The following is a 23065-nucleotide window of genomic DNA, read 5'->3' on the forward strand; positions in this document are numbered from 1 at the left end:
AAATTAAATACAGATTATTTTTGCTTCTGTTTTTGAACTGTTTAATGGATAAGAAAATGCACTGCTGGTAACTTTGTTAGCATCAATGTGTTTCTGTGCTCTTGCTGTGGATTTAGGAACAAGGTGAATGTTTGGGAGCAGGAGAGGTGCTTGGCTTGTTGGCTTGGTGAGGCAGTGAAGTGACAGGCTCAGTGGTGTCTCAGTGGTGTCTCAGCTGGGAAAAACATTAATTTTCTAGGATGAATTAACCAAACTCACTTGGGTAGCATCATCCTTCTCCAGGGGAATTCACTAAAGGTTTTGTCACTGTGTTGGCAGGAGCAGGATCTGGGTGTGAGAAAGTTCACATGTCCTTATGAGGGTGCAGAAGATATTTTAGAGCTGCCAGCATGTGCATCTTCACATTCAGTCATTAAAAAACATGGTTTAAAAATGCTACAGGCACCAGAGCTTCTGCACCATGTCCTTCCCTTTCAGGAGGCAGTGTAGGACCCTCTTGGGGGAGGGCTGAATCAGACCCTCAGGTGTTTGGACTGGGAGCTGCTGGGACAGGGAGCAAATGGGTGCATTGTGGGGCACTGGGTGCATTGCCATTCCCAGCACCAGCTGCTGTGACAGATGAGCCTGTCCTGAATTTGTCCTGTCTTTTTTTTTTCTTTTTTTTCCCCTAAATTTTATGTTATTTGGGGTTTTGTAAGCAATGTTGTTATTTGTTGTAGCTGCCATTGGGGCTGCAGTTGCGCTCTGCAAGGCTGCTGTCCTGAGCAGCAATAGTTGTGTTGGACAAGGATTTTATTGTGTTATAATTGGGTTTACATTGGGAGCTGCTGGGACAGGGAGCAAATGGGTGCATTGTGGGGCACTGGGTGCATTGCCATTCCCAGCACCAGCTGCAGTGACAGATGAGCCTGTCCTGAATTTGTCCTGTCTTTTTTTTTTCTTTTTTTTCCCCTAAATTTTATGTTATTTGGGGTTTTGTAAGCAATGTTGTTATTTGTTGTAGCTGCCATTGGGGCTGCAGTTGCGCTCTGCAAGGCTGCTGTCCTGAGCAGCAATAGTTGTGTTGGACAAGGATTTTATTGTGTTATAATTGGGTTTACATGGCAGGATGGGGCTGTCTTAACTCTGCTGATGCTGGTAAATAAGTAGGCAGCTTCAGTGGGAATGAAATTGCTGGTTTGAAGGACAAGTCAGGAAAGAATCACCCTCTGCATGTCATAATTAACCAAATTATGCTGGATAACTACCCCCAAACTAGTCCCCAGTGATGCTATTGGAGGTCAATTTTTGTCTAACTTACTGAAGCAATTCTTACATAGTTTCAGGTGTTTAAAGGATCTTTATATCATCTGAAATGTGTGGGCTGTTAGTGGTCAGGGTGAGTCACAGACGTCCTTCAAAGAACAGAATTTGTTTATCTAGGAGAGCAAAAGGATGGGGAAATCATGTTAATGTTAAAATACACTTGGGAACTAAAATTACTTTAATAAATGTATCTTAAGAAATAGGAATGTGTAGATCCTGAGTTTAGTCTAAGATCTCCCACCCCAACAGCTGTCCCCAGAAAAGAAAAATCAAAGTGAATGGAAAAAACCTGATTTTCCCCTGACAGGACACCACAACGTCAGTGAGGATAGGTCTCATGATGGAAGAAATGATCTTCAACCTTGCAGATACACATCTGTTCTTCAATGACCTGGAGGTATGTGGCTGCTTATTTTATTTAACATCTTTCTCTGTAATCATTTGCATGTGGTCTAGAAACTTGGGGCAGTTTGGCCAAGAAACTTTTTATTTTTCACCCCAGAGAAGTGGACCTTAGTTGGCCTATTGGAAGCACTTCCATTCTGTTCAGGATTTTTTTTTCTAAATACTCAGTTAACAATGATGGCTTTTTGCAGATTTACTAAATGTAATAATGAGGACATTGCTGCTGCTTCTTCTGAAATTTGCTATTTAATAATTTTATTCAGCTAAATTAGCATAGAGCCGAAGCAGAGGTTTTGAAAATGTTGCTCTGTTCTTGAGGAAGGTTTTGCACAGACAGAGCAGGGGGTCTGCTCAAGCTCAGGAATACTGCACCTTAGTTGGCCTATTGGAAGCACTTCCATTCTGTTCAGGATTTTTTTTTCTAAATACTCAGTTAACAATGATGGCTTTTTGCAGATTTACTAAATGTAATAATGAGGACATTGCTGCTGCTTCTTCTGAAATTTGCTATTTAATAATTTTATTCAGCTAAATTAGCATAGATCCTATGGGGCCAGACAGCAATTAGCTATGAGCCAAAGCAGAGGTTTTGAAAATGTTGCTCTGTTCTTGAGGAAGGTTTTGCACAGACAGAGCAGGGGGTCTGCTCAAGCTCAGGAATACTGCAAGATGAAACTATGGGAGTTTCAATGGAGCAGACAAAGAGGAGGAATTTTTCCTGCTGGTGACATGGTTAGACTTGACTATCTCTCATCTCTCATACAAAGCAAAAATCCTTTAGAGTGTGTGGTAAGGTGCAGGCAGAGTGGTGCTGGCAGAATGCTGAGGAGCAGCCTGCAGCAGTGGTGGAAATGTGCTGGCATTTGCAGTCAGAGCACTCAGCCTGAAGGAATCAGGTACAGAGTGATGAGGTGGGGTTGGAGCTCTGGGCACCTTGGAATCAAAACACTGCTTGAAGGCATTTGGAGAATAAAAACCTGGCATCCCTGGGCAAACTTCTATGGTCTTGTATTTTTTTTTCCCCCTTCATTTGAAAAAGGAAGAATTTGTTTCTGTGCCAGATGAAAGGAGAGAACTTTTTCAGTGCCTGAGGAGTTCATTGGGAATTTCTGGTTCCTTCACTGCCTGACTGCACTGTGGTCCCCTCTGTCAGGGGAGGCACAGCCTCTCCTGCCACCTGGCTCTCGCAGTCTTGAGGCTTCACTTGCTGAGAATTTTTATTTCCTTTCAAAGACAAGCACCTGAACTGACAGATTTTTTCCTCTTTCAACTTTTTTCATAGAGGGAGTTTGTGATGAGGACATGGAAAGTACAAAGTAAAATCTTTCTCTTAGGGGAAAAAAACAACAAAGCTCCTCTTTGGGAGCCCAGGGCACTATTTAAGGAGTGACAATATTTACCAGAAAACCATCACCATTTACCCATCAGATCTCAATATGTGGTGCAACAAAGCTCCATGTCCTGCACAGTGACCCTCCAAAACCCCTCTGCCTTTCTACACTTTTGCAAGAATTACCAGTTTTAAAATAAGTTTTCTCCTTTTTCACTTACTGCCCTAAAATTTTAAATGAAGCAGAAAATTGTCTGACCTTCATCAAATTGTGCACATTTGTCAATCAGTAACAGCTCTGGGCACTGGTGGTTTGGTTTTAACTGAGCTTTTCCAATGAAAAATTGATGGATGACAGAGAATTAAAGAAAAGTAAATGTGCCTTACAGAATTTTACTTTCCAAAAAAGCCCTGTCAATTTGGAAGAATTTGCAGCAACAGAGTCATCCAGAGTTACCCACCCTACTCCTTCATTTAGGATGATAAATAAAAGCCACCTTTATGTATTCACAGAATGGTATTTAAGGACCATACATCACTGAGTACTGAGCTTAAAAAAATACAGTAAATGACGTCCTTAAAAATGAAAAAAAGAATTTGTAAAAACCAGCACAGGAATAGATTCAGTTGTAGATCCACAAGCATTACCATATACATTAGCACCATCATGTGGTGCAATGCTGGCCTGTACCAGACAAAAAGAGCTGAAACTGCACAGGGCAGGAACCATTTCTGACCATCTCCTGTGCTGGGGTAGACTGGGAGGTGCTGTAGCTGAGAGAGCAGGGGGAGAGTTTCCCATCTGAAACCACAGCAGGAGTTCTCTTAAACACTGAAAATGTTTCTGGGGCACACATCCAAGTTCAACCATTTATCAGACTGGACTAACCAGAGCGTGGCTGCCCTCAGAACTGACAGTGGAATAAGGGGAAAGAGGAGAGAAAATGTCACCCATTCTTTCCAGAGAGGCAGGCTGGACAAGGAAGTCAATTCCCGTGCTTTAGCTCAGGGGAATGATTTGTTCGGCTGGCTGCAGTTTGCAGTGCTGTGCAGAGAAGAAGGTGCTGCCAGGGTGCAAAGCCCTCCTGAAGCATTCCCAGGAAGTGCCTGATGAGGACAAAAAGTCTGTCCATAGATACAGCAAGGTTTACACAGCCCTTGGTAGAATTTGGGTGATTCTCCTTAGTCTGGTGAGGATGTGATGTCACCTAGCAAAAAACTGGCTTCAAAATCTGAGGGAGGAGCCTGAACTGGAATGCAACCTTTTTGCTGTCGAAAACAAAAAAAAACCAACAACAAAAAAAGATTCTGAAACTCTGATTAGCCAGGGCTTTATCTTTTCTTAGGATCTACCCAGAAGGGACTCAGGTAATTGTTTCCTGGATGCATTAGCTGAATGCATTTTGGCTGTGCAGTTCCATTCAGATGGATCTATTCAGATCCATCCTGCTCCAGCCCATCCTGTCTCAGTGCTGCAGTGCAGCAGACAGGCCAGGGTCCAGCTGATTCACCCCAAACCTCAGGGTGGTTGTGTGGGAGGAGGCTGATACTACCCCCAGGGCAGGGGGGAGACTGCAGAAGTCTTAGATTTCTACTGAAAGCTTTCAGTCTTTTTACAGTAAGGGATTCTCTGTCAGCAAGTTGAGTCCTACAGGCAGATGAAATCCCTACAGTCTGCAAGTGTGAGCCATGCAAGGTGTTTCTCTGATCATGCTGCAGAGTATATCAGCAAATCACCTGATAGGGGATATTCTCCCTCCCTGCTCCCCTTTCTAGGGGATAAATCAGGGAGAAGAGAACTTACCCAGGGTTAAAAAACACAGTGGAGTTAAAATACAAACTCCGGGCTTTCCAGGGTTGTGCTTTTTTTCCCAGATGCCTTTTGTTCACAGTACAATGCTGGCTAAAGAACAGCACCTTCCACCCCTAACCCCTCTGGAGATATTATTGTCTAGCTGTCTGGAAAACAGGTATTAAGGACAGGAGGACTGACAAGGGCATGAGGAACTAACAAACAAGGGGATTAGTGTGTTTACAAGTTACTGCCTTTGGGAGCCATCCCTGGAGGTTTTGTGTTAACCCCTCCTAATGAGGGATGCAAGCTCCACTGATCAGTGAATCCATGAGATGTTTAAAACTCTCCAGCGCAGTCCTGACCCACAAATAGCTTATGTGTGCCTTTGTAAGTTGTTTCTATGCCTGCACGAGACATACCTTGGGAGTATGCGGGGGGAATGTGAGGGATAACAGAAGGAGCTCTCAGGAGCCCTGTGTTTCACAAGGAGGCAGCAGAGGCTTTCTCCAGGCCAGCAGTGCCATTTAAAACAGCTCAGGCTCCTCTAAACGTGGAGTACATTTAGTAAGAGTACAAGTACCCTTACTAAAGAGTAAAACCAGGTCAGTGCCCAGAGCTGGAAGGGCTGACTGAGGTCTCACACACTTGCCTGAGGTCCAGGCCGGGTGTGCCACACGCCATCCACCCTGAGATCCCAGATAGAAACCAGCAGGCCTGAAACCTGGGCCATGTCCCCCTCACAGCCTTCCTGCCATTCCAGCAACCTCCTCCTGTTCAGCAGCCGAGGTATCTGGGTGTGTTTGGTTCCCCTGTCACTGAGATGTCAGGGAGTCCTCAGGGGTGAGGATCGGGGTGCCAGCAGTGGTGGAAGGTGCAGGCCATGGCTGCGGGAACGCGAGAGGCGCAGCCGGCGCTATGAGGTAGCGTCTCAGCCAGTGTCAGGGTGTTTTATTAACTCAGAAATGTGATAGCTACTGTTGTCACACTGCAGTGTACAGAACAATCCATTCACCAACGAGAAAAACAGATCCCTGCATGAATGCCTTTCCCCTGACTTCACGCAGTCGTACAGCTGAGGTGGAGTGGGCTGACCCCAGCGTGGCTCACAGCAGCTACTGGGAGAGAGCCTGAAAAGTGCCCAGGACTGAAAAGTCCTGGAGGAGAAAGAGAGGTGCCAGCAGGGATCTGCTGTTCAGCTGCTTGGCTGCAATTATACACAGCAGTATATACCCCAGTGGTGGGTTGATAAGAGGGCTGATGAGATGAGAGCAAGATGCAGTCGTGTGTCATTTTGAGAATTATCTAAAATGCTGCAGCAAATCTCATTACTATGGACAAGAATTTGTTGCAGTAGGACATGCAATGAACGACACACAGAGCTGAAACTTCTGAGGTGAAAAGAAGGAAGTTTATTTCTCGACTTCGATATATATAGAATTCTAAAAGTGACTGTGGATTGGAGGATGAAATTGCTACTTCTTTAGCTATACTGGTCAAATTAACAGTCTAACAAATTTCTCTTCCTCTAGAAAAGAATGCCAAACAATCATTATTTACATGGAAAAGTGCGTAAAAATTCTATTACAAAAATGTAAACATCAGAAAGCTTAGAAGAACTTAGAAGAAAAGAGTGACAAGGACTATCTGTCATGTTTTGCCATTGGCAACAAGTTTGGTTACTTGTTTGGGGATTTTTTCCTTCATTTTTTGAAAGGGACTAGTTTAAAGCAATTAATCAAACTTGTCATTGTGTAAGGAAGGTAAAGCAAATCCTGTGGTTTATAGAACGCTGAAGTGGTGAAGAATTACTGCACCTTGGTTAGCTGCAGTTGTTCTGACTCCAGAGTCCTGTGGTACCAGGTGTCACAGCTTTTAAACTGTTGAAAAATCAACCAAAATAAAAATAGTGTTCATCAGCTTGGAGGCTTTCAGTTCTGCTCTCACCTGTAAGGCTCATGGAGAAAGGAGAGTTAAGGTGCAGGGGGAAAATTCCCAATTTTTCTCTTTCTAACCTTAATGCTGAAACTGAGAAAAAAACCAAAGGAATAACATTTCTCACATTTTTGAGGCAGGGCCTCCCCCATTCGAACAATGAAGGATTTTGGAAGATAAGATCTCGAGCACATACTTCATGCAGGCTGAGCTCCAAGTGTATATTCTGGTTAAATTTCCTGTGCACAGATCTCCTCATTACTGACACACATTATTCCCCAGCTCAGTCTGGGGCTGGGGCAGTGAAGGAGTGTTTGTTGCCTTCAGTGCTTCAGCCCAGCTTCCCTGCACATCAAAGGAAGCTCAGCCCCCTCAGAGCAAACTGGGAAAGCACTGGCAGGGCAGGCAGGACAGGCGTCTCTGGAAATCTCCCTGGGACAGATCTTCTCCCCTGTAATTATGTGGGCATACACCTCCTGTCCAGAGCAGTATTCTCACAGGGGGAAAGGCTGCCAAGTCTCTGCCTTATCATGCATACAGAGTAGAAAAAGCACAGCTTTCCTGGCTAAAACACAAGCATCTCCATCTCTGTCTGCATAAGGAGTTCCTCTCACTGTGTTAGTCAAGAGCTGTTGTGCCCTTAGATAACAGCAGATCTCACACACACACTGTCTGTTCATATTTTGTACAAGTGCTATGTGATACTTGTTGCTAACAATTAACTGGCTAGACTACAATACTAGCAAATTTTAAGATTTTATCTCCTTGATATTACACTTAAAGTAATTTTGCATTATATTATTTCAAATTTTTTTCCCACAACATTTACTCACTATTGTATTTTTTTTTTCATCTGCCTCCTAGGACTGTGACCAGATCCACATAGATGATGTATCATCAGATGATAATGGTCAAGATCTAAGGTATGGGGTCTCCCAAGCTGGAAGCTGCAGGACAGGCAGTCCCCAGCCATTTGGAAGTAGCAGGGGGCTGGGCAGTGATTCTCAGACCTGCACTGTCTTCCTCCTGGCTCCATGCTGTCTGCATTTATTGAGCACACACAAGTACAGAGTCCCCTTTCTCACATTATTGTGCCTGTGCCTTCTCTCAGGCCCTGACTCTGCTGAGCTTTGAACCATTCTGGGAAATATATCTAAATTAGGTTGAACTCCAGTCAGACCACACCAGTTTTATATGTCATTTAACCAGACAATTGTCACAGCTGTCGCCAAAATGCTTCAAAACCAGACTGAAAGGTTTCCCACTTCTCAATCTGTAGTGAATGGGCTTAGTGAGGAGTTAGACTTTGCCATGCCAGATCCTTGTTGAAACTTGTACCCAAATTGCACCAAATGTTACCATTAGCTGTGTAAGTTGGGTCATCATGTTCATAGAAACTACTTCTGTACAATTCCATCTGCTTTTCCCAAAGTGTTGCCTGCAGAGCCATGGTAAAAGGAAAAGAATTAAATGTGCAGAACTCGTATAGAGCTTTGCAATTTGTGGTTTTATGGATGATTATTGTGAGAAATTGATGCAGGAACAGAACATTTTTTTAGATCTGTGCTGGTAGTTGTGCTGAAGATGAACTTCAGTTCTGTACAGCGTGTCCTGTGTGTGTCTCTGCTGCCACTTGTCTCTGCAGTTCTTTTCAACCCTTTCCCCTCCCTGCTGGCACTGTGCAGGCTGTAATTACACTGACCTCTCCCCTTCCCTCCCTCTCCCAGCACGTACAACTTCTCTGCAGATGGCTTCCACAGTTCCACTGCCAGTGCAAACCTGTGCCTGGGCTCGGGGGTCCACGGGGGAGTTGACTGGATGAGGAAATTGGCGTTCCGCTACCGCCGGGTCAAAGAGATGTACAACACCTACAAAAACAATGTGGGGGGTAAGTGCCACTGGCCAGGCCACCAGCAGGCCTTTCATCTTCCCAAAAACTGGAGAGCCTCTAGGGCCATCTCTGGAGGAGGTGTAGGGAGCCTCATGATATGAGTGCTTCACGGTGAGCTGAGCAAGCGCCTCCGCAGTCACCCTGAAATGGGGATCTGTACAGGCTTTGTGGGAGTCACACTAAAATACCTGCTTAGTGGTTTGAGAAAGACTCAAGTCCCAGTGTGGGGCTTTGTTTTGTAATTTATTTGGCAGGAAAGTGACCTTCTCCAATTTTCCAGAATGTTTAGCAGTCAGGCAAACAGTTCAAAACTAAATATGCCCTTTTTTTCTACACAGCATGTCTGATTGCTGTCTGAAGGCTTTCTTGTGCTATAGCTGCTTGTTTTTAACTGCCCCAAAACAATACCACCAGAAATCAGGATTCCCTGGGTTCCTTCATCTCACCTAGTTCCAGACAGGTCTTCCAAGAGACTCTCAGCTTCCTTTTCAGTACATCAGTGCAGGTTTCCCTCTGACTAGGAAAAGAAAGAAGCAAAACTCAAAGCATCACCACAACTTGTTTATTGGTTGGAGGACAAGTCTACCCTGCATGCACTGGAAATGGGGCATGGCTTTTCAGGAGAAACTAAACCATCCTGGCCTCAGGTGTCTCTCTGCCCAGGTCACTGCCCACTTTACACAGCTCCTCCATCTTCTTGCTCACTTCCCATGCAAGCTTTATGCTCACTCCAAGAAAGGTGTTCCAAGGACGTCCTGCTGTGTGTGCTTGACTGAACCATTCCAGCAGAGGGGAAGGAAGCTGAGCTGCAGCAGCAGAGGATTGTGAAGCAGCTGAGCTGCAGAGCTCAGGTGACATGGCAGTGACAAAGGGAGGCAGTGGCACCAGGGCCAAGAGAAGGGCAGTGGGAGAGTTCAGAGCACAGGCAGGTGCCCTTTGGCATTGTGCATACAAAGCCATGCAGTTCCCTTTCTGTATTTCCCTGCTTGCAGGTTTAATAGGAGCTCCTAAGAGGGAGACCTGGCTGCAGCTGAGAGCAGAGCTGGAGGCGCTGACTGATCTCTGGCTCACACACGCTCTGAAGGCGCTGAACTTGATACATTCCCGGTAAGAGCAGCTCCAAGAACTGCCTGTGGGTTTCATCCAGGAGCTCCTTTGCTTCCCTTGTTCTCCCCCTCTAAACAAATTGAGACACATTTACAGGATTTTGCTGGCCAAGCCTGTGGGAGGCCAGTCTGCACATGTTTACCAGGCTGAATTATCAAGGGTTGGGGTGAGCTTGGGATGGTGAACTGAGCAAAAGCAAAACAATCCTTGTCCTTGCCTTTCCTTGGCTCCCTCAGCCATGGCACCATTTTCAAATGAGCATGTTTACAAAAGAGGAGAGGGGGGAAGAGCCCCTCTGTCCCTGAACACATTCACTCACAGAACCCAGCATGGACATTATTACATTGTGTTTAAATTCCCCCCAAAGAGGTCCTGGCAAGCTTGCAGTAAGGCTGCATCACTACTGCTAGTTTGGTTGATGTTTTTTTCATTCTACTGAGCTGATCAAAAAGACATTTCTGGTACTCACATTATCTCCTTCTGGCTGCAAAATCCCCCATTGGCTCGGGAACTTCCAGTGGCAGGAAAGGTTTGCTTCCTACCATCTTTCATCTTTCAGTCCAAGGTGAAAAAAAGAAACTCAGATTTCTAATAACTTCTGTTTCCTAGGCCTAACTGTGTGAATGTGTTGGTCACCACAACTCAGCTTATACCAGCTCTGGCTAAAGTGCTTCTCTATGGGCTGGGCACTGTCTTCCCCATTGAAAACATTTACAGTGCAACAAAAACAGGTAAGAGCAAACTGACTGAGGCCTCACCTAAGGCAGGCTGAAGTTTTGTCCCTAAGTCATGCAATGAGTGAGCTTTATTTTTAGTTCCCTGCTTACAGATGTCTAATTCACATCTTGACTCCCACACTTAACCTAGTACAGACTGCAGGGAAAAAAAAAAGTCTAAAAAACACTTCTCAAGTGTCTCCAAGGGGAAGTGAGCCAGATATATAAAAATGTGCCTACCCTGTGGAGCACTGACTGCTCGTGGGATGTCCAGCTGCACCCAGCTGCCAGGAAGGTCTGGTTGGACCTGTTACAAAAACACTCTTTGGATCCTCTTGCTCTTGCAGAGGGGTCAAGTGTGCTGAATGAGCTTTGTGAAGCTTTGTGAGTAATAAGTACTGATAGGGTTGGCTTGGGGCTTCTTTGTGTTCTGTTCTTTCTGGTGTGTTTGAACCCCTGAGGATTGCATCTTCATGTTTTCACTGCAACCAGAATGAACAGAAGAGGGCTCTGGAAACTGAATGTCACATCAGTCTGCCAGCTGGTGGCCTAAGCAGGGCATCACAGCCACAAAGCTAAGAAAACTGGCAGCCCTTGCAAGTCCTTGGCTGGCAAACAAGTGCTGGTAACTGGCATGAGAGGTTCTGCCTCAGAAGAAGATCCAGTTTGAAAAGAAAGCAAAGAATGTTGCAGCCAGTTCAGTTAGGGGATAACTCCAGGTTATCCCTGTGCCTGAATATTAGCTCTGCCTGTGGTGTGTGTCCAGATAAAAAAAAATGTATCTTCTCTTGTGTTGCTCAGGGAAAGAGAGCTGTTTTGAAAGAATAATGCAGAGGTTTGGAAGGAAAGCCGTGTACATTGTAATAGGAGATGGAGTTGAAGAGGAACAGGGAGCAAAAAAGGTACAGTTTGTGGATGCCATGCTGGATTCTTCCAAGTTTTGATTGCAATGACCCTTTCTTTATTTAAGAATATAATGAAGCTCCCTCCATTTGAAGCAGCTTACAATTGGTCTCATTTTTTAATATGTAAAATACTCAACAATCACCTTGTCAGAAATTCTATACTCTAAATTCCCCCCACTTTGGCAGATGGTACAATATTTCAGGTAGTTGCTGTGTCACATGTTCCAGGAATAATTCTTGATTAATAAAGATGCTGTAAAGACATGAAAAGGGAAATTCCAGTGTGTGACCTCAGATGAGCAGGCAGAGTGAGTTTCTGATCTACACATGCTGATTTGTAAATTCTAACTTGTTGGGATTAGTTTTGAATTACTTACTAGAATATGCCTACATCCATACATGTGTTGGTATTTATGACTCATTGAGATCATGAGTGTAACTTCATTATAGCAAATACCAGAGGGCTTGTACAGAGTTGCTGCCTTCATCTACAATTTCTGGATCAATGTGATTACTTTCACAAGCAAAATGAAATTAGAAAATTGTACTGAATACAAAGAACAGAAACTGCAAAATCAGTGTGATCATGAATAGTGAGAATTGGAACAGCCAAAGTTTTCATTTCCTAAACTTTAGAACAGAAACATGCCTGGAACTTCCATTTATTTGGCCATACAGGGCCAGGACTACAATTTGTTAATGGCAAACAATATTTGCAAGATGTTTTTGTCCATCCTGGGTCCTGTGCTCCTGAGGTGACAGGAGAAATGTGAAAGAGCTGCCTTTGCTCCAGGAGCATTGCACATGAGCTGAGATGCAGGAACTGGCTGAATGAGCTCCATCTTCCAACTTTAATTTTTAACAGATACACAAATGACTGGTGTAGCTCAGGTGATGTTGAACATATTATATCACAGGGGCTCAGCTACACAGCTGAACCTTGTGCTGGGGGACCTGCTATCTCATTCTCACTGAAGATCCTGCAAAGACTTTCCAAGCAAATTTGAGCTCTTTGGTTGCACAGTAACAAAGGGATCCCAGAGAATAAGGTGGGAGGCACATGTTCTATCCCCAGAACTGTATCTCAGATTGTCTTCAAAGCAGCAGACACCCATGGTTTTTTTAGTGTGTTTTTCCTGGCCAGTGGAAGCAACAATATCTGCACCCACCTTGGAAAACTACCTAAAACTGCAGATGGTTTTGTAGCTCAGGAAGGGTTAAGGAGCTGTCAGGAAGAGCCCAAATGCATGACTGGGGCTGAAGTGACAATGGCCTGCTGCTCGTGGCAGCTCAGTGCCACACTTCAAAGGCAGTGGGTCAGTGAACAGAAGTGCATCAAAGGCTGCAGGGGCTCCCAGCCTGCCTGGGGAGGTTCAGCAGTCTCCTCTGCTGGGATTTCAAGGGCCTCCTGTCTCCTGGCCCAAGCAGCTCAGCCATTAGTAGGACACATTCTTTGCTGGGCTGTTGCCTCCTTTGATTGATGACAATCGTTAATCAAACCTTCTACACACCTGAGCTTTATACAGAAAAAAACAAAAAAGGGAGGGGACAGGCAGAGAGGCTTTTGCTGTTCTGCTGACAGCACTGATAACATCTCCAGTTTTGTGGGTCATTTTTCTTCACCTGTCTGATGAGTGATAAATCTGTAACTGCTGAACAACAGGAGTGGCTGGGAGGCCGAGGCTTCTTCTGGTTTAAGAAAGAAAAACAGATAATTTAATGGAAGGGGTTTAATACAAACTGGGAGAGGGGAAGGAAATAACTTTTCCCCTTAAAGTGAAATTGCAGAGCAGTGGATTTCAGTCTCTTCAGCTGTCTTGGTTTGCTTGCTGTCTCTACACACACTGATAAACAGCTCAAAGAAAACATCTATTCACTGGTAGGCAACAGGCAACATACCAGAGAGAAACTTTAGTTGTATTTAATGGTTATAGGAGTGTAAATAAACTCTCTGTAACATGAACATCTGGAACCACTGGCATTTTTGGTACACAGACAGGTACAATTGGAAAAGGAACATCTCCCTTCATCAGGATCTAGCTGGGAAGAGCATGTTCTCTGAAGCTTTGTTGAAGCTGTTTATGCAGGAGCAGTGTGGTTACAGGAGAATTCCTGCAGTGATAAAAGACTCTTTAGCAGTGTTCTGCCCATGCTAGAAGGGACTAAGCACGGTCAGTTCAGGCTTTCTGTACATTTATTACTACATATGTACTACTGACTGTGCAGAGACTGACATTTTGGGAGAAAGCAAAGACAGAGTCCCAAATGTTACAAATCCCAGTGCATAAGGGAGCTGTGTCTTTGATTTTACTGCTTTAATAGTTTTGGTGAAGAAACAAACCCAGTGCAAACCGCAGGCTCACCAGAACACACAAAAAAAGTTGTATTTAACATCTAAGAACATGTTCTGATTATTTTGAGGTTCTCTCTGTGCAAGCAGCCATGAGGATCACAGCTTTTGCTAGGGAACTCTGCTGTTCAGGGACCTTTCAGGGCACTCTGGTGACAGGTAACATTCCAGGTCCCTGATAAAATTGAACTGTACTTGTTTCACAGCAATTAAAAAGTTGCCACTTTGTCCTCTTTCAGATGCAAGTCTTGTTTTCCTACAGTATAGTCCTAATTTTTAGGAGAATGATCCAGATATTGTAAAGAAGATAGAGCGAGTCACAGGTAGAAACATTCCTAATCAATTTGTGGGGGGAAAAAAATAGGAGCAAAGTTTAGTATGCAGCCCCCATTCTCCATCACCTGTGAAGCAGGATACTCCTGAATTGTGGAGGATGTGTCTTCCTGTGTGCACAGGAGAGAGATCAGCAGAGACACTTCCACTTCATCCCTTCCTCCCTAAGATGAGCCTCCTTTCCTCTGGCACTGTGACAACCTGGTGGCCAAGTACAAAACTCTGTTTCTGAGGGTACAAGCTAAGAAAGTTGTTTTGATCTCAGTATTATACAAAAACAGAAAAAAAAAATTGCACTCTTTTGATTTCACTCTAGCACAACATGCCCTTCTGGAGAATCTCTTGTCATGCTGACCTGGAAGCTCTTCGGCACGCCTTGGAACTTGAATATTTGTAGCAGAACCCAACACCTTAGCACTGGGAGGGCTTCACTCAGACTCTTACATCGGTTCCAGCTATTCCTCAATGTTTTCTTAGTAAAGAAAATCCCACAGCAACTGCAGTTTTTCTTTTTTTTGAAGGAGAACCCTTTCAGTGGAAGCCTTTAAGAACTTGCAGCCAAAGAATATTGTCTCAAGTCCTCCTTCCTTTGGACAGAGGAGAATCCTCCTGATCAGTCACTGGGATGCTGCAGTTGCTGGCTGAGGTGGAGGCACAGAGCTCTAATGGCCTTTTTGCCATCAACAAGGCAAATGCTACAAGTCTGGGTCTCCCTGTCAGCATTCTTGGTTTTGAAAGGGGAAGAGGACAACACAACAAGGAGTCTGCACAATCCATCACACCACACAGAACCTCCTGAAAATAGGAGTGAAACTGTTGATTTTTTTTTGTTTTGTTTTATTTTTCTTTTTTTTTTGTATTTTTTTAATTTATGAACTAATCTCATTACTCTGGTATTAAGCTCTGTACCTGTTTTTCATCTGGCTTTTGGGGGTTGGGGGGGTGGGGAAAGTCTTACTGTTCTAAATTAATAGTTCATTTCTCCAGAACAAACTCTGGGGAGAATCATATTGTGTACATGAGTAGAAAGGACACATGGTACTGCTGGTAAGAACTGTGGCTGTGGTTTTTAACCTTACCAAGAGGGTACAAGGACTGTGCCTGTGTCTACACAGTGCCTTACGCTGCCATCTTGGGGCTGAGGATGGGGGAAAGTACCTTGTGATGAGTGAAAGGCATTAAATAAAAACATGTTTACATTTTGGGGGACTGGAGTACCTGCCTTCTCTCCCAGCACTCTTGGATCTGAAGGTAGCAGGTGGAACGTGTGCTCCCTGTTTCAAGGCTGGCCTGGTAATCTTGCTGTCAAAATATTTAAATGCTCTGGGCCTGGATGGATCTCTTAGTTTGAAAATGGCTGATTGTTCTTTGCTGTGGCACCAGGTATGGTCAGAAGGATCAAAGCCCCTCTGGAAGGAGGGGTTAGAGATGCAGCAAATGCTACTGCCCTCACCTCTCAAAGGGTTACACAAGTGCTACACAAACCTGAGGGATACTCCTAACTTCTAAAAACATTTAGGGAAAACAGTGCTGGACCTGAGAGGGGATTTTCTACCAAGCTAAAGATGAAATTAGTCCAAGGCAGCAGCCCCCCAGCAGCTGTGACCCAAGCCAGCCTTTCAGTACACACTGTGGGGGCATTTGCAAAGAGCTGCTCTCTGGGCTTAGCACAACTCCATGCAAAATGTCACTTTTCTAGCACAGCCATTGCAGGGCTCAGGGCTTGCTGAGCAGAACTTTTTCATCACGGTTTCCCTGCTGTAAGAATGGTTTTCTTCACTTGTGATATAACTTCCTATTTGTGACAAAGACAGTGGAGAACTGACTAATGCTTGCATAACTTTTGAAAGAGGAATAAATGCCAGGGATTGCAGATGCCCAGAGAAGCACAATTTCAGCTTTTAAGACCCCATCCATCAGCTAATTTATCTTCCTTGAAATTCCAGATTTAACACCTGACTTGAGTCAATTGTCTGAGCACTGATTCTGGGTTTTTTTCTTAAAGATTCTTGGAAGATTTTGCTTTCAGAATATATTTAAAGGTTTGAAGGCTCTTGGTTTTGCTGCTGACATTCTTAGCAGAACTTTGGGTGGGACACACCAAGGGTCAGGAACACATCTGTCACACAGGTGTCACCACTTCCTTCCAGTCCCCATGGCACATTTGTCTCTCAGTGCAGCAACAGTATCAGGATTTACTGATTCAGGCAATTTATCATGGACAGAAGAGGGGATCTACAGCAGGTTTGTACTTGGGAACATCCAGAAGGCCTGGGAACATGCACAGACACATGTACAGGTCTTGCTCAGCTCCTTCACCTGTAGTTTTATGTATTTCTACATTTTCTACATACTTTACTGGGATTTGGTCACCTGTTATTTTAGAGGAGGGAAGAAAACATCTCTTCTATAGCAAAGAACAATGCTCATTAATTTAAAAAAACCCCTCCACAGGCTGTAACAGGTGTCACAAAGCAGTGGGGCTTCCTACAACAACTTGTACATCACTTTCTTTTTGCTCTAACACAAGGCCTTGTTTCAGCATCCAAGTTCCATGGGGAAGGCCAAACCTCACTTCAGGCTTTCAAGTTTTGTGCTTTTCTATAAACAAGTAGCACTGGGAACATGAACTGTGGTTGCTTTACAAATGCCCAGAACAAGGTAACTGCAGGAGCAGGAACTTCAGACAGTATTCATAGATTTTACAATGCTTCATAAGCTCCCTGTTTCTTTTAACTTAATTAAAAATAAAGACACACACAGAGAAGTCTTACCCAATTCATGCTCTCTTGAGGGGCTGCAGTTGCACTCAGAGCCCCCATTTCTACCCACAAATACACCTAACACTGACATGTATCTATCCAACCCCAATCCAACCACTGAATACATGATACACAATATCAAACTGGACAGGCCTGGATCCAAAGGTCCCACATTTCTGAGACAGAAGATGCCAACATAGGTGAAATTACCTGTGATCTGGAGACTGTGCAGAAATGAACATTCCTCCAGACTGAACCAAAACTGGAAATCCAGGAACACAGAACATTTTTCTAAAACAGTTTAATAAAAAAATTGTGACGTTTCCTGAAAAATTGGAGAAACCCAAAGCATATCGTGTGTGTCACCTGTCTTAGTCACAAAGAAACACAATTGTCAAAAAAGATATTTAAGTTTAATACAAATTTTATACAAAGAAAATGTGAAAAAATACTTCCATATGCTAAAAGCAATTATGCTTCACAAATAAGGCCAGCTAGGCTAGTTTTGACACAACTGCAATTAATGAATATTCTGTTCTCACTTTTTTTTATTCTAATACTTTTTTCCCTCTAATCTGGGTACTAGCTGGAGACTGTACAAACCGCATTCTTATATAAACAATGGGAGAAATCAACATGACTAAAATGTACAACAGAATGTACTGGAATGATATCATACAGTTAATTTTCTCATATACATACATCACCTTTGCTTTGTTCAATGCTTTCGTTTTACACAACATACAAAATGGGACTACAGCCTCAGTGTAACAGACAGCATCTCCAGGGGGTACTTCCTCTCATACTGCACTGCTTCATGCTTACAGAAAAACATAAATTCCATCATATAAATAATACATGCTCTGGCCCAGCATCAAAAGTCCTTTGCCCATGTTTCCCAATGCATGTTTTTCTCCACACCTAGTTCTTCAAAGTCCTTTGGGAGAATTTTTAAAAAATAAGAAAACTGTGAAGCATAGCAACAAACTTTACTTTCCTCAATCTTTGATATCAGTCATCAGAAATCCTGCTACAATCCAGCTGCTATTACACTTTGCAAATTTTCTGATCTTAGACTGGATGAAATTTTAAAATAATTTTAACCTGTAAACAACATTAATATTTGTTGTCATCCTGGTCATCGTGAAAAACAGTATACATTTTTATGGATTTCAGGTCCATAATTTGCCTAACAGAGTTAGCTGAAAAGAGATATCCTTCATCACTTGGTTGTTCAGAAAAATTCCACAAGAGTTTCAAAGTGCAGAAATTTTTTCACTCCAAATGCAAAAAGTTGTTCAGATTTTCTGGATCAGATTATTTGATGCAGTTTCCCAAGACCAGTTCTCAGCATTAGGTTGTGGTAAGGCTCTTTTAAACCTTCCTTTTCCAACTTCAAACGCTCTTTATAAGTTAAAGTCAATACAAATATAAAAAGGAGATGGTACTCTAATGACATCCACAAATTGTACATTATTTACAAAAGAAGCATAGATTTAATATGGATCTCACCTGTCCTTAGCTTTTCTAAGCCAGCACTAATGCTTTACATTAATGTAGTGTAATTAATGCTTTGCACACATACACAAAGCTAAAGTCTGAACCTCTGAGGTTAATCCAAAGAACTGTGTTTATTTGTCACATTTCTATTAGATTTTTTTATTCCAACAATTGTATGCACTTCTTGTTAGCAGTTAGACTCTTCGTACTTGGACTGGCATTGTGGTCTGAACATACTGAACTCCAGTTCTCATTGCCACTGTCCCAGCAGAAGGACTTACCACTACAGGAATGGTCTGTGGATTAAAACCAAGAGAAACAGATTGTTATGTTAAAGGTCACCTAAACATGACCACAGAAATAGAGATTTGTTTTCCAGGGGAAATCCAGAACAAGTTCCAATTTTGTGCAAGAACTAATACCTTTATTACCACAGAATTACCTCATTCCAGGGGAGGAGTAGTGCATAACTTCCCTATAGCCAAGAGTTTCTGTGTTCTCATCACTGCTCTAGAATTACAGGGACAGGAGGTGCAATAGGGGCTGCACACACTACCTGTGCTTGGAGGGTGAGGGTTTCAGAGTTACATCCAGTTATGTATTTTCTGCAAACTAATACGTGGGAAGAGGAAAAAGGGCTAAGAAAATCCTTTGTCATTTGAAAAAGTTCTGACAAATCAAACTGGAGTACAAAAATACCCTTGTTTATAAGTATATTCTCGTTACACATTACTTAAATCTTTTTCCCCAAAAGGAACTTTTCCCCCATGCATTCAGTCTACACAGAAGAGAACAAAGAACATCCATTTGAACAAAAAAAAGTACTTAAGTTAACTTCTGCACAAATCAATAGCAAAAACATCAGCATTACTGGGAACTGTCTTACACACCCTGTAAAAATATTAATATAGAATAAACTTTACACTTCCATCATACTGATCATGATTTATACACCTCAACAAATGGAGTTTCAGGACATCTCTATAGGTGGTAATTGATTCTACAGATGCAGAGACAAAGGCACAAGAATGTTTAACAATCTGGTCAAGGTCACATCACTCTGGAGATCTGTAAGAGGATTTATTGAACCTAAAGTCTGTATCTTAACCTTCCTCCAAAAACGTGAGAAAGTCTAGAAATGTCTCTACCATACAAACTGCAAAGCGTGTTCCGACACAATTCCAGTGATGCACAACTGGTGATCAGACAAACGCATCCATTTCAGTTCACAACATCTTGTGGAAGAAACAGGGAGTGAGATTTTGAGGAACCTGAAAGGGATGCACAGATCTTCCCCCAATGGTAGTGTGACATTCCAGAGAGGACATGGAAGAACAAATACAAGTTCACTGAAGCCCAATGTTTCCCCACACTGATTCAAGAAACCACATGAGTGTCTTAATGATATTCCACAAAGACTCTGAGTATCCCTGCTGAGATGGATTACAGCTCCTTTGTGACTGAGTCTGTGCCTTCCAGAAGCCTACTCATTCCATTCCCTGGAATGCAAAGAAGATGGGTTCATATTTTTACATTATTTTAACTGCAGGAAGAATAAAAAACAAACATGGGACCAATTTGCTAAATAAATTCAAAATTACTGCCATTTTGTAATGATTTCAGATGTGTTCACAAAGTTCAGTGGAAATGGTACCCAGAAGATACAATGAAAGTTGTTCCTAGTTGGACACAAAGTGCAAACTGAATTCTAAAGAAGCCATTATGTAAGTCACTGTCAGTACTAGAGGTGGGGAAATTAAGGTTGCCACAGTTGCCTTTTAAATATACACACTTACACACATGGAATTAATTAATTAAGTTTCAGTTCTCAGCGCGATCGGAATATGGAATGTGCGAGACTCCTTAAATGTGTTAAGATCATTCCCTGAGAGGTAAATTTTCCACCTCTGCCAGTTTTACACATATGTACATTTTGCATACATATTAAACATGCACTAAGGTTTAAAATTATTTAAATTGTACGTGCAGTCATTAGAATACAGAGGTGTCTGTAGCTGTGCAAGACTAATGCAAATGTGTACAAAGTTATAAACATGCACAAATAAACTTGGAAACCTTTCACACTTTCCAATTCTGCTTTACATAACTCAATACACTTTGTGTTACAGAAAACACATGAGGGTAACTGCCATTTTTCTGAATATTACACAAAACCACCGTAGGATCTTACAACCTCGCAGCTATTCACAAAAGAAGCCTGATGTCTTAGAAGTCTGCTATTGGATTTTAAAACACATACAAAACCTTACTGTTAATGGTAGTTCAGTCCAAGCAACTCAGGGCCAATGCTGCAAAGGTGCACAGCGTTCTCAGCTGAGACCAAGTGGAACTGAAATGCTGTGAGGAATTTGGGAAGTCTCCATCCCCACCAAGAGCTGTGTTTGTGTGGAACCTGATGGCTGTAAAGCACTGTTTGTGCATGAGCATGTATCCACCAACACACACACGTGTGTCCTGCAGCTGGGGGTGTGCACAGGCAAAGAGAGGCAGAGGAACGTCTACAGCACATCAGGCCTCACAGTCACACTGTGGGTAAGGTACACTGCTAAATCAGATAGTTTATAACAGTGTAGTTTAGGTCAGATATGAAGCTACCCACGCATGGGCTTCCCTGCTGAACCCAGCACAGAGACACAGCACGTGCAGTGACCAGGGCACCTGGTCTGAAATCAGCACTGCAGAGCACAACCAGCTGAAACAACGGGCTAATATGGTGTACAAAATACAGAAATCCAACTCACTTTTGTCCCATCTACTGTGACTGACACTAGGGAATTCGGATGTCCTTGGTTAAGCCTTTGATGGAAAAAACCCAGGTCTGATTCCAATGCGATTTCTTGTTTCGAAATGCTAATGTGCAAGACTGCATGGGAGAGACACTGCTGACAAATGCATATTCTTTTTCACAGGTACTGAGATGTCACAAGAATATCAAGCATAGCTCAGAAATAATTAAATCTCTAAATCTCTTTAGGATACCATAGACAAAATGATATTTAAAAGATATTTTAAATGAATTCTATATATTTACATTGATGTTGTGGTCAAGTATATACATGAAACAGACCAATAATGTGAAATGGCCTCTGCCTGTCCTCAGTGCCTTTGCCAGACTTAAAGATTTCTCAATCCTTGCAATCACAAATGGAATGAAAGGGTGGAATGTTGCACAGCAAAATAAAGCATTTTGCACTGCAAGTTGAGACTATACCAGTGAATTCATCTCTTGATACAACAGCAGACGGAGACAACCCCCCAGAGATACTGAGCAATTTTAATGCCAGGAACAGCATTGCTGCAGACTTTAAATGATGATGCTGTACTTACAATTGTGGGTTGAGTGGTTGGAATATAGGTGGTGGTCTGCGGTACCTGGACCAGTTTTATAGGCTGGGTGCTTGTCACACCTGTTGCTATCTGCAGAGACAGCACAGGCAACCTCAGTAGAAGCCTCAGCTTGTACATAAATTCCACCTAGTTGTTACATTATTATTGTTATGATATGCAATTTATGTTGGATGTTTTCTTTGTGCTAAAAATTTGCATCTTAATGAATTCACAGGTTACTTCTTTGTTAATAAAACAAAATTCAAATTATGAACATGATCAATGTATACAGCATGATGTTTCAGGTAGAACATCTATATAAAAGCAATTCCATATCTGTGTAACTGGAATATTCCCTGGCAGGTTTTAGGTCTCACATTCCCTACTTCCCCAGTAATACAAAGCTTGTGCTGCCATAACAATGCATACAAACATTAAGTGAGTGAGCCAGAGTTTAACCAACTTCATCAAAACATTTAAGTGAAACAGCACCTCCTTTTCCCCCCTTCAAATCTGTTCCCCAAGTTACTCCCTTAGATGACATTTCAAGCCCAGAGATCTAACACCAGACAGTAGCAAAAGTGTCAAGAAATGAACACAGCTCTCTAAATTACTATGCTTCCCAATTCTACAGGACTATCTCGATGAGACATCATGCTGGAATCACAATACTACAAAATTAGTTTGCTTTTAATATTTTAAAATACAACAAGGCTCCTACTGATGTGGAGGATCATGTGTAAGGGTTTGAAGGATCAGCCCCACCCCCCCCAACTAAAATTTTTCATTTAACAAATCTTGCAAGGGCAGAAAAAAACTGATGCCAAAATTGCTAATAGTCAAGCCCTACCTATAAAGCAGAATCTTCTCTATAAACATTTTCTATATATGCAATGTTAAGTCCCTTTTTTTAGAGCATTTGCTCATCCTTGCCTACTGAAAACTATCAGAGTAGATGCTATGGAGGATTTCAAAACTGCTCCGTTAACCGTAGATCCAGGTGAAGTGTTGTATCAGTGTTATGGAATTTTGTGGTACCCTAATGGCAGTCTGTGGTGAGAAAGTAAGTTGGTTTGAATGCAGGTCTTGAGCTTGGCCTCTGAACCCCCAGGCAAGAAGGGCTTGGAAGTGCTGCAGTCAGTATTGCTTATCAGAAGGCAACTTGTATCGAAAGATCCAGACCAGAAGCTACACTGATGGGTCCTGGAGAGAGAGAGAGAAAGAGGTCCAGTCCCCCTTGGCTGGAAGGATCAGTCAAGCCAACACAAGGTTTTTTTGGGAATAAGTGAAGGGGAAAGGGTGTTCCAAAGGGCAGAAGGAGGTTTTTTTTACAAGATGAAGAACAAAAACCACAAGTCTCTATCACACCCCAAAAAGCACTCTTTG

General features: G+C 42.8%; 2 protein-coding genes across 15 annotated transcripts in view; one reads left to right on the forward strand and one right to left on the reverse strand.

Moving 5' to 3' along the window:
- The window catches only part of EYA2 (EYA transcriptional coactivator and phosphatase 2), an 89750-nt gene extending 74482 nt beyond the window's left edge, over positions 1–15268 (forward strand). For 4 of the 7 annotated variants that reach the window (XM_039699814.1, XM_039699815.1, XM_039699817.1 and 1 more), the window contains exons 10-16: positions 1613–1702; positions 7632–7690; positions 8495–8655; positions 9651–9765; positions 10375–10496; positions 11283–11383; positions 14386–15268. In XM_039699814.1, the coding sequence (XP_039555748.1) occupies positions 1613–1702; positions 7632–7690; positions 8495–8655; positions 9651–9765; positions 10375–10496; positions 11283–11383; positions 14386–14466 (729 nt within the window). In that variant the 3' untranslated portion in view covers positions 14467–15268. The remainder of the gene's footprint in view (positions 1–1612; positions 1703–7631; positions 7691–8494; positions 8656–9650; positions 9766–10374; positions 10497–11282; positions 11384–14385) is intronic. The other 3 variants (XM_039699819.1, XM_039699813.1, XM_039699818.1) reach the window with 1 other exon arrangement.
- A 1957-nt stretch (positions 15269–17225) lies between these two features.
- The window catches only part of ZMYND8 (zinc finger MYND-type containing 8), a 49374-nt gene continuing 43534 nt past the window's right edge, over positions 17226–23065 (reverse strand). For 5 of the 8 annotated variants that reach the window (XM_039699755.1, XM_039699750.1, XM_039699751.1 and 2 more), the window contains exon 21: positions 17226–22882. In XM_039699755.1, the coding sequence (XP_039555689.1) occupies positions 22868–22882 (15 nt within the window). In that variant the 3' untranslated portion in view covers positions 17226–22867. The remainder of the gene's footprint in view (positions 22883–23065) is intronic. The other 3 variants (XR_005626575.1, XR_005626574.1, XR_005626573.1) reach the window with 3 other exon arrangements.

The sequence above is a fragment of the Passer montanus genome, unplaced genomic scaffold (assembly GCF_014805655.1).
Source record: "Passer montanus isolate IOZ18808 unplaced genomic scaffold, ASM1480565v1 scaffold139, whole genome shotgun sequence".
Lineage (NCBI taxonomy): Eukaryota > Metazoa > Chordata > Aves > Passeriformes > Passeridae > Passer > Passer montanus.